Below are 12,213 nucleotides of genomic sequence, written 5' to 3' on the forward strand. Positions count from 1 at the left end.
TTTATAGGCTTTTAAATCCTCTGAAAGGTCTCATATCATATCCGAGAAGAATAACTTGGTCTGTGTGTGTTTTCAGGTCCAGGAACTGCAGAGTCCACCGAGAGCAAGTCAAGTCGTTAAAGACTGTGTCAAAGCGTGCCTCAACTCAACGTACGAGTACATCTTTAACAACTGCCATGAGCTCTACAGCCGAGAATATCAGAATGACCCAGTGAGTATGTGTGTGTGTGTGTGTGTGTGTGTACATAAGGGCCAGGGTGGCACTGTTCAGCTGTTTTGATTGACAGCTGGTCCACCCTATCAAATGAGACACAAAAACTTGAGAAACTTTTTGTGGTAGAAGAAAAATCCTGCATACATGACAATAATCACTCAAATACATTAACATAAGAACCACTTGCATGTGTAAACATGCATATTAAGTAAGAAGTAAGAAGCGCAGATCTTCCAGTGCTCTTCTATTCTATGGCGAATGGTAAATTAAAGAGCTGTGATCAATCTGGTCCAAGTGCACTTTCCTAATATTGTCAAATAACGTTAGAAAACACTGCATCATCATCATCATCATCGTCGCGACGCAATCGGATCTCGGATGTCGTATTGCATGTAAAGCGCGCTCTATGAGGATCTATGAAGATCTGCACGTCGTGTTATGTTGTGTTTGGGCTCGTTTCAGTTGAGCTTTAAATATATATGTGTGATCTACTATGGTTTACTAATGTTTGGTGAAGCTACAAACCAAAACGCGACCCAAAAGCCGCATGCGCGTACTGTTTACATGTACTCGGTATTGTTTGGTCACAACCTGAAACAATTATGCTTGTTGTATTCTACTAGTTGAGACAATATATGACTCAAGACTATCTGTTATGTGTGATGCTTAACATCACATTTCCAAGTAAAGTCTATTTTTAATTTAGGGATCATATATATATATTTTTTCTTTTTACCCTTTTCTCTTTCAGCCAAAAACCGATAATGCTGTTTTTTTAGCGTGTGTGTGTGTGTGTGTGTGTGTGCGTATTCATGTATACGTGTGTAATTGCTTTGAAAGTTACATGGGAGATATCTCAACGCTCAGCATGGCAGTTGTAGAAAAGTAAGTCTCGCCATTTAATTGCTTTATTGGCAAAAGCATCAAATGGTGTTTAACACAGTCCTGAAGCGCACGCGCAGAAACCGTGTTATTTTAATATCATTGTGATATTAAATCGTTTCTATTGATATTTTGAATCAGTTATTTTATATATATTTCCTGTTTTCATCTTTAATTTAGTTAAAGTTTTAGTAATTTTGTTGTAAATGTCATTGTTTTTTAGTATTATTTTTTTCAGTGTCAGTTTTATACATTTTTTGTTTATTTTGATTAATTATTATCATATATATTTTCTCTCTTGTCACTTCTTTTCAAATTTTTTCATTTTTCTGTTATTTATTCATATTTTATATTTTATTATTTTATTTATTCAATTATTATTTGTATTATTTATTTGCTCTCTATCTCTCCTCACTTCTTTTATAAGGTTGTGTTTTTAGTTCTGTTGCAATTTTGAATCTCTGTCTTGAGATGTTTAATTGCACTTTTATAATAATAATAATAATTACAAAAATGAGTGTTCTAGTTATTTTAATACATTAGTTAAACTTAAAAAAAATGTAATGTTGCCTTGTAAACCAGCTGAAATATAATAAGTTTACGTTTTGTTATATTTAATTTACTTCAGTTAACATTTATTTTATTTCAAGTGATAAAAGTTTTATGTTTTTTTAGTTATTGTTAACTATAATTACTCTGTCCTCTTTCTTTTTGAATGTTGTGTTGTAAACTTCAGCGTGTTGTTTTAACGGAGAGCGATACACTGAATGAGTTTCTCTTTGTCTCCTCCGAACGCTCATGCTGATTTTATTCTGTTTAGTAATTCAGAGAGCGCTGAAGTTCTTCTCATGGAAAATTAAATATTGATTATGGAAGAGGTGTTGTGGCAGTTATGAATGGAGAAGAACCGCAGTGTGTCGTATGTTTATCTCTCTCTCTCTCTCTCTCTCACTCTCTCACTTGCACTGCAGAACTTTATTAGCAAGATGGAAAACACGTCTTGAGTTTCTGACACCTCATAACCGTAGCGCTGACTGATGCTCCCTGTGTGTGTGTGTATGTGTGTGTGTGTGTGTGTAGATCTGAGACAATTATAGACCATATAAATGCACAGGAGGCATTCTCGCATTCCCTCTGCGTTATTTCTGTAATTGTCAATTTGTTTAAATGCATGTCTTCCTCCAGTAACCGTGAGCTGCTCCGAATGATCTAAACATTCTCAAATCAAGATGCATTGACTTGAGATGCTTTTTGAGAAGTCATGGGGTCAGAAAAATAATCTTGTTTTTCCTTTGAATAGATTTGTCTGAGCCCATCGGCAGATATTTGTTCTTGTTTTAAAGAGGCTGTGTGTAAGATTCAGAAACCCTTGTTATAAGCGACACCGGTGGCCGTTCAGTGAACTGCAGCAGCACTTTAAATTTTCCCGGCAAAAATATCCTTCACATAAAAATCAGTCTACAGGCTTTCATAGACAACCTAGGAAGTTGCGGAAACTTTAAGTTTCTTTTCAAGCTCATGGCCCATCCAGACGTCAGTGGGCGGAGTTAGTGTAAATAGCCTCTGCCAATAAGGCGGGAAAAAAAGCGATTAATACATGAAAATTCTAACAAACAGTGGGTTAAAACAACCCAAGTGCTGGGTAAATATAGGACAGAACACATGTTGGGTTAATTTTACCCAGCAAATTGGGTTGTTTATTTAACCTAGCATAATGTGTTGATTTAACCCGTCATACTCGGTTGATACATTTTTACTATAGTACTAGCTTTTGAAAAAATTTATATTTTACTTAATACATAAATTAATGTTTACGGATTAACTTAATCCTCAAAACTTAAAAAAATAAATCAAATACTCTACACAACCACTGGTTTGCTTAATTCCTTCATTTTTGATCAGTTTTACAGTATGGACATTTAAGCATAAACTCATTTTGATTAATTCCTCAGAAAACAAGAGTTCTTCTCCTATATCGGTTTGCTTCCCGAGTAAATGTGTCTTGATTTAAGAATATTTACATGTTTTTACTGGAAAACAAGTAAAAGCTCATCAGTTTTTGCAGTGCAGGTGTTTTATGGTGTTGGTATATTTGACATGATCGTAACTCTCTTGTTTCTGGTCTCATCCAGGCAAAGACGGTTCCTCCTGAAGAACAGGGGCCGAGCGTAAAGAACCTGGACTTCTGGTCCAAACTCATCACCCTCATCGTTTCCATTATAGAGGAGGACAAGAACTCCTACACGCCCTGTCTGAACCAGTGAGTGTGTGTCCACATCGAGCGGCAACCTTCCCGTCTCTCTCTTGAATCAAACTCTGAAGTGACTTAAACTGCAGTTCATCGACTGGCCACTAGAGACCGGCTGCAATCCCATAGACCCGCATGTTAAAATGCCCAACTTTATAGCTGAAAAAAACATGTTTACGGTCTGGTACAAAAAGTGCTTTTGGTCTATATAGCTAATTTTGTCCTTCATGACGACTGTGAGGGGAGTGAATTTTTGTATAACTCATCCGTTTAAATTATATTAAGCCTTAAAGTTCTGCATAATTAAGGGCGTGGCCACTTGAGTGACTGGTGGATTGCCGCTGCTGTCACTACTAGCCGTTTGTCACCTCAGCTAATCCGCCTCGCTGCACATTTTCGTTTATCCGGGAGTGACACGCGGCCAAGATGGCGACGGCCGGCTCCGCCCACTTCAGGCTTTCATTTCATTTCATTTTATTAAGGATAACCCCTTGAGATGAAACATCTAATTTTCGAGGGGGTCCTCAAGATAACATCAAACAATTACAGACAATTACATATTCACACATAAAGCTCTTCGACACAATCAACCAACCAGTCCCTCCTCTATCCAGAACATATTCATATAAACAGTATGAAATAATTTCAAAATATTACAGGAGAAAAAAAAAAAAAAACATACATACACAAGTCATATAGGGAAACATTTGCATTGTTCACAGGATTGTAAATAAGTTAACAGGGCTGACTTAAAGAGTGAAAAGGAAGAGATGGACCTTAAGGAACAAGGTAAGCTGTTCCAATCAGAGGGTGCTTTGAATTTGAAGGCACGTCTTCCAATTTCTTTTGAAATATTTGGGACAGAAAAAAATAGATGATCAAGGTGTCTCAGTCCATAAATTGATCTATATGGGACTAAATACTGCTTCAAATAAAGAGGATAATTAAAAAAGATACATTTATAAACAAACTGAAACCAATGTAACTGTCGTCTGGTACATATAACAATGATGGGTTAGGAACGGACATCTCAACACAAATCGACAGAGACTATTATAAACAACGTTTAAGGGTTTCAGGCATGATTCTGTTGTACTCATATAGACAAAATCAGCGTAATCAATAATGGGAAATAATAGCTGAGTTACAAGTCTTAATCTAATCGGTAGTGAGAAACAATTAATTGAACGATATAATAGTTTTAAATTATAATTTACTCTTCTCACTATAGAATCAATATGAGACCTGAAGGAGAGTCTGGAATCGAGCCAAAGGCCCAAATATTAAAATTTCTCAACATCCTCCATAAGTGTACCATCTGCGAATTTAATTGATAAACTATTGCCCTGGTTATGTCGGGCAGACCAAGTAGGGAATAACATACTATACGATTTACTTTTATTCAATATAAGTCCGTTTTCTGAAAACCACTTTTGAATAGTATTAAAATCAAATTGCAGTGAGGATTGAATCAAGTTAATGTCACGTTTTGAAGAATAAATAACTGTATTATCAGCATACAGGAGAATTTGACTATCAGAGCACATTTGAGGGAGGTCATTAATAAAAATAAAAGAGGGCCTAAACAAGAACCTTGAGGAACACCCTTTTCCATTATCATGAACTGAGAGAGAGAACCATTGACAATTACACACTGGCGTCTGCAATGAAGATATGAATTAAACCATAAAATGGACTGTTCAGAGAGTCAAGTCAAGTCAAGTCAAGTTTATTTGTATAGCGCTTTTCACAATACAGATTGTATCAAAGCAGCTTCACAGTATTAAATTAAAATAATACAACAAAGTTTGTTTCAAGAGGAATTTATTGATTGATAAAATTAAATTAAATATCCCCAAGCCTCTGGCATTTATGAGCTAGAGGCCGGATTGTAGTTTGATCTGTAGGATTATATGAATGCCTGGCTGAAGAGATGCGACTTTAATCTAGTTTTAAACTGGGAGAGCGAGTCTGAGCAACGAACAGTATCAGGAAGACTATTCCAGAGTTTTGGAGCCAAATGTGAAAATGCTCTCCCTCCTTTGGTGGTTCTGGATATCCTAGGTATGACCAAAAGCCTTGAATTTAGTGATCTTAAAGAGCGCGATGGATTATAGGGCGATAGAAGATCCGTTAAATAGACTGGAGCTAAGCCGTTTAGGGCTTTATAAGTCAGTAGCAATACCTTGTAATTAATACGGAGCTTTATAGGTAACCAATGCAGTGATGATAAAATCGGTGTTATATGATCATATTTTCTTGATCTCGTAAGAACTCTAGCGGCGGCATTTTGGACTAACTGTAGCTTGTTTATTGAGGATGCAGGACAACCAGCTAATAAAGCTTTACAGTAATCCAGTCTCGAGGTCATGAATGCATGAACTAACTTTTCTGCATCAGAAACTGATAGCATATTACGTAGCTTAGCAATGTTTCTAAGGTGGAAAAAGGCTGTTTTTGTAACATATGAAATATGATTTTCAAAAGACAGGTTGATGTCAGAGAGACCAATGTTATATAATTAATCCAGGAGAATATAGTGATCAACCAGATCAAACGCTTTGGTTAGATCTATAAATATTGCTCCAGTGGACAGATTATTGTCTAAGGAAAATGTAACATCATTAACAAACTTTAACGGGTGATGTCACGCACACAACGTCCATATTTCTTTTTAAAGTCTATGGTAATAGACTCAGTATCGTGATCTGTATCGAATCGTGACATGAGGGAATCGTTACACCCCTACTAATTTATGATGATTACTAAAGTAAAAAAGTGCACACGTTACACGGACAGTTCCCAGCGGTTGAAGTGATAGACTAGGATTAAGCGGCTGATATGAATGAAGCTGAGGGAAACATACCCATACGTGTGTGTGTGTGTGTGTGTGTGTGTGTGTGTGTGTTTGGTTGTGCAGGTTCCCTCAGGAGCTGAACGTGGGGAAGATCAGTGCCGAGGTGATGTGGAACATGTTTGCTCAGGATATGAAGTACGCTATGGAAGGTAAACGGACACACACTGAACGTGTTGTGTTTACATTTCAGTGATGATTTTTTATTTATTAAAAATAACTATTTATTTTTTCAATATCCAATTATTTCTTTATTTTTATTTATTATATAATATTATTTATTATATTATATTAACTATTATTATGTGTGATTTATTTATTGTTTATTTAAAATATTTCTCTATTGTCTCTCTTTCAGGTTTTTTAAATCCGTCTTAAAATGTTTATTTTTCTATTTTTTATTTTATTTGTAATAAAAAATTACAATTTGCAATTATTTCTTTAGCTCATTATTTGTGATTTATTTATTGTTTATTTACTTATTATTTCTCTCTTGACACTTGTTTTCTAATTTTGTTTTAGTTTTTTTATAATTTGAGGTTTGTCTTAAAATGTTTATTAAGCAATTATAAAATATTTTTTTTCCTTTCTATCTCTACACTCCTTTGACCATGTTATGTTTTTAGTTCTGTTTTACTTTTCTGCTTAATGTGAATCTCTGTCTTGAAGTTTAATAGTTTTTTCTATTATTTATTTGTAATGTATTTATTTATTTACTTATTTTTTGTTTTGTTTATTTTTTTAAATATACATTTATCTATTTATTTTTATTTATTATATGAATTAATATTATTTGTGATTTATTTTTTTATTTTTTTCTATATTTTTATTTACTTTTTAAAATGTACATTAATCAATTTTAATTCATTATATTAATTATTATTATATGGGATTTATTTATTAAGACATTTTTTCTCTCTTCTATTATAGTATTATGTTTTAGTTCTGTTGTAATTCGAGGTTTGCTTAAATCTCTGTCTTAAAACCTTTATTTTTCTGTTATTAATTTATATTTTTATTTAATTTTTTTAATCTATTATTTGATTATTATATGATGTATTTATTTACTTTTTTCTCTCTTCACGTCTTTGTTTTAGCTCTATTGTATAATCTGAGGTTTAATTGCATTTTTCTAAGAAAGAAGTGAGTGTTATAAGGGCTGGGAATCAAACTCCACTTCTCAAGTCTCATCTGTGCTGAACATCCTGTTTTCTGTGATCTACTCTCTGTCTCTCAGAGCACGAGAAGCAGCGGCTGTGCAAGAGCGCCGATTACATGAACCTGCACTTCAAGGTGAAGTGGCTCTACAACGAATACTGCAAGGAGCTGCTGTTCTTCCAGGACCGCGTGCCGGAGTACCCGGCGTAAGAACGTTTGTGTTCTGTGATAGTGTGTGTCTCTGAGGAGGAATCTCTCAGCATCTGAACTGCTTTATCTGTGTCTGGACAGATGGTTTGAGCCCTTCGTGATCCTGTGGCTGGATGAGAACGAGGAAGTTTCCAGAGATTTCCTGCACGGCGCTCTGGTCAGGGACACAAAGGACGGGGTAAATATCATCGAAGTCTTTCATCGAATCCAATTAGCCTGAAATATTCATAAACTCTGACCACAAACTTGTGCCGAAGCAATTCGGGAGACCTGAGTTTAAATAAAAAATATTCAGTATTTGAGAATGACACTTACAGTACATGAAAGTTTTTATTTACACAATGAAACATCAAGACTCGTAGACAGCCACTATTAGGGTGATGCACATATGTAAATATATCAATAAGAATCAAAAAGCCTCACTTAAATCTCATAAAAATCCCTCATTTTACCCCATAAAACTCATCTTTGATCACCAAAATGACATATTTAAAGTGTTCTCCTTGAAAAGATTCCTCATGTCTTAAAATATCTTGACTGTAACTCGACACCCTTGCCTCATTTAGTATGCGTGGTTCTATGAATATGCAAATTCACCCCGCCTCCACTCACTCACTCAGCTCAGAGATCCACTGGTTGACGATCACACGTTGATCTGATTGGTTACAAGGTAGTTTGTGACGTCAGAAACACCAGCGATTTCAAAGCGTGTGTTTGAGACTGTCTTTGGTTCACTGCAGTTTTAAGGAGAAAATACTCAGCAATGCTGTCGACTTATGAACTTACACATGCTTTGTCTTAAAGCAGATTAAAAACACCACATAGACACATAAACAACATTAAAAGATGGATTTTCACCACAGGGGGACTTTATAATTTATGTATTATGTCTAATATTTCTTAGACAAATGCTTCTAATTTAATTCAAGCTTTCCCAAACTTCCTCCCAGAGATTTGAAGTTAATATTTAATTAATTTAACAACTCATTTGCATACTGTGAAAAATAACATTTCCGCTCTGGTTTATCAGTACAAATATCTAAACATTCTTAAATCAAGATGCATTTACTTGAGATGGGAAATGACTGAAGATATTAAGTCTTTATATTAAGAGTTTTTGCTCAAAACAAGAAAAAATATCTGCCAATGAATTATTGCTATTTCTTCATTTTTTTAAAGCATAAACTCACTTCATTTTGATACACGTTTCATACGACAAAACGTCATTTTGCTTCTCCGGTAAATGCATCTTGATTTATAAATGTTTAGTTATTTGTATTGTAAATATACTGGAAGGAAGATACTGGTTCTTAATGCTCTCGACATGCAGATAAACAAAATAAAACCTTCTTTAGTGAGTGTTTCATATTTTAAAATGATTTATTTTGCTTGTTTGGTGATTGGCCTGCAGTTCCAGCCGACGTCGGAGCACGCGCTCTTCTCCTGTTCGGTGGTGGACGTCTTCTCTCAGCTCAACCAGAGCTTCGAGATCATCAGGAAGCTGGAGTGTCCCGATCCTCAGATCGTGGGGAATTACATGAAGAGGTTTGCTAAGGTGACACGCGTGTTTCATTCAGTCAGTGGGGTTTTATAAGTCAAGCATCACTATCATTATTGGTCATACCTCTCGCACTGAACATTAAAGTGCCTCTATTCCGCTTTCTCAGATATTCCCTTTCATGCAGTGTGTAATAAAGCTGTTTGTGAATGTAAAAGCTCTGCAGAGTTTCACAGATCACAGTGCAGATAAATGGATTTTTGCATTATTCCTCTGATCATGTGACTGTTTTTCTTTCTCTCAGACCATTGGAAATGTTCTTCTGTCTTACGCTGACATCATTACCAAGGATTTTCCCACTCACTGCAAGAAGGAGAAAGTGGTGCGTCACATTTATGCATTTACACTTATAATAGGCTCATAATTAAAACTCTTGGGATGTGTCTGCTAGTGAGCTATTAGATGGAGATATAGTAATTAGCTGAGTGACTCTCAGAGGAAGACACACACACACACACACACACACACACACACACACACACACACACACACACACACACACACACACACACACACTCATTCAGCTCACACGACTGTGAAGTTTTCACATTTAACACTATTCGTTGCTTTCTGTTGCTGCAGGGATTTCTGTAATAGCTTGTCTGTGTGTGTGTGTGTGTGTGTGTGTGTTAATGTTATTTAACTTCCTCTACTCTGTTATTTTCAGCCTTGCATCATAATTAATAATATCCAGCAGCTGCGAGTCCAGTTGGAGAAGATGTTTGAGGCGATGGGAGGGAAAGGCGTGAGTTCATGCACACATTAACACTTTTAAACATGCCATCTTGAAGATTTTTGAAGTCACATGATGCCTTGTGTGAAGATTTTTTTTTTTTTTTTTTTTTTTAGTTTGGGGTCACTACGATTTTTTGGTTATGAAAGAAGTCGTACTCGGTTACTAACGTAACCTCGGTTCTCTCTAGAAGAGGGAACGAGTACTGCGTACGATATCTTACGCTAGGGGAAAATCCTTTTCCGCAAGATATTGAAGCCAAAAATTATCCTTAATTTTGTAATAATGCAAAACGCGTTGCAGCAGCAATGCAGACATAGGCGAGACAGCTCGCGCGCCTATTGGCTGCTCTGCGGCAACTGCAGCAGCCTATCGAGCGAGGCCTGGCGTGACGTCAGACCCAATCAGGGCACTTCGCGCCCGCTGCGTCACGTCCCGCCGAAATGGGCGTGGTCTAGGCCTATAAATATCGCTCGCAGGCAGCTATTATCTGGTTTTTCATCATCGAAGCAACCAGAGCGTGTGCATGCACGGCAAGATACGCAGTACTCGTTCCCTCTTCTAGAGAGAACCGAGGTTACGTTAGTAACCGAGTACGTTCTCTTACGAGAGTAGACGCAGCGGGCGCGAAGTGCCCTGATTGGGTCTGACGTCACGCCAGGCCTCGCTCGATAGGCTGCTGCAGTTGCCGCAGAGCAGCCAATAGGCGCGCGAGCTGTCTCGCCTATGTCTGCATTGCTGCTGCAACGCGTTTTGCATTATTACAAAATTAAGGATAATTTTTGGCTTCAATATCTCGCGGAAAAGGATTTTCCCCTAGCGTAAGATATCTTACGCAGTACGAGAGACCTCTCGTAAGAGAACTCTTATTCTTTTCCAAGGCTGCATTTATTTGATCAAAATACAGTAAAAATTGTGTCAGCAATGTAAAATAACTGTTTTCTATGTGAATATATAGTAAAGTGTAATTTATTCCTGTGATCAAAGCTGAATTTTCAGCATCATTACTCCAGTCTTCAGTGTCACATGATCCTTCACAAATCAGTATAATATGAGGATTTGATGCTCAAGAAACATTTATGATCGTTATCGACGTTGAAAACAGCTTCATATTGTTGTGGAAACCGTGATACATTTTAGTTTTCAAGATTCTTTGATCAAAAGAACAGCATTTATTTGAAATTGAATCTTTTATCATTAACATTATCAACGTCACTTTTGATTAATATCATGTTTCCTTGCTAAATAAAAGTATTATTTTTTTTCAAAAAACCACCCCAAACTTTTGAACAGTAGTTTATATTTGAATAGTCAGGATATAATTCAATGTCTCTTGAAACTGGATATGACAAACCAAATTGAAGTAAATGAAAGTGCAAATGCGATATGAGATTTACATTTACATTTATGCATTTGGCAGACGCTTTTATCCAAAGCGACTTACAGTGCACTTATTACAGGGACAATCCCCCTGGAGCAACGTGGAGTAAAGTGTCTTGCTCAAGGACACACTGGTGGTGACTGCTGGGATTGAACCAGCAACCTTTGATTTACCAGTTTACCAGTTCAGTGGTTTAACCCACTAGACCACCATCTCCTCTGAGATCACTTATACACAGCGTCATATTCCTCTGCATCATGTGGAAGCAATGTTGCATTTGTCAGTAAATACATTAAAAATAAATAAAGTAATTCATATTACAGGTTCAGAAATCCATATTCTCAGCACTGTTTTCGTTCAGAGTCTCGTCTCTCCTGTTCTCTGTTCATCCGTAAATCTCTCACATTTAGCAACTTTTCCATCATCCATCTTTCATCCCATCTATTCTCCCATAAAACATTCCCACGCTCCGTCTTTAGCGCAATCTCCGACTTATACACACATTTGCCAGACAGCTCATTATTCTTGCCTTCTCACGACATTTGCATTGACGTCATGCATCATTTACGACCGATCTCGTAAATGCTCCCAGATTAGCATATTTATGACGTTATTCATAATTCATACGTATTATAAATGTTGTGTGATTCACAGCAAACACATTTTCTGGATTCCCATTACTCACAGAATGTTCAATAAATTTACAGCAAATTCTCTCAGCGCATACTAATAAAGATTGGCTGGGTTTCACAAAGAGGCGGGGCTTCAGTGTTAAACAGATGCCATTGGCTGGAAATGAGCGGCATGATGTCATCAGAGTGCATGTTATGAAAGTCAGGTCACAATACAGATTCACAGTGATAAACTGGAAAATCACTGTTGATATTGTAAAAAAATAAATAAAAAGCAGCTCTCCAGAAGACAATAGTGTCATCATTAATCTCAATTCAGTTCAATAATAGTGTCAATGTGGCA

At 36.4% G+C, this 12,213-nt stretch overlaps 1 protein-coding gene across 2 annotated transcripts in view; it reads left to right on the top strand.

The window, feature by feature from the left end:
- The window catches only part of LOC309501041 (protein unc-13 homolog A-like), a 36,874-nt gene that overhangs the window by 10,041 nt on the left and 14,620 nt on the right, over window positions 1-12,213 (top strand). For both annotated transcript variants that reach the window (XM_082172978.1, XM_082172979.1), the window contains exons 11-18: window positions 77-211; window positions 3,229-3,356; window positions 6,265-6,350; window positions 7,436-7,562; window positions 7,648-7,744; window positions 8,978-9,121; window positions 9,369-9,446; window positions 9,792-9,869. In XM_082172978.1, the coding sequence (XP_082029104.1) occupies window positions 77-211; window positions 3,229-3,356; window positions 6,265-6,350; window positions 7,436-7,562; window positions 7,648-7,744; window positions 8,978-9,121; window positions 9,369-9,446; window positions 9,792-9,869 (873 nt within the window). The remainder of the gene's footprint in view (window positions 1-76; window positions 212-3,228; window positions 3,357-6,264; window positions 6,351-7,435; window positions 7,563-7,647; window positions 7,745-8,977; window positions 9,122-9,368; window positions 9,447-9,791; window positions 9,870-12,213) is intronic.

Source organism: Leuciscus leuciscus (genome assembly GCF_965113295.1).
Source record: "Leuciscus leuciscus genome assembly, chromosome: 6".
In the NCBI taxonomy this organism is placed as follows: Eukaryota; Metazoa; Chordata; class Actinopteri; order Cypriniformes; family Leuciscidae; genus Leuciscus; species Leuciscus leuciscus.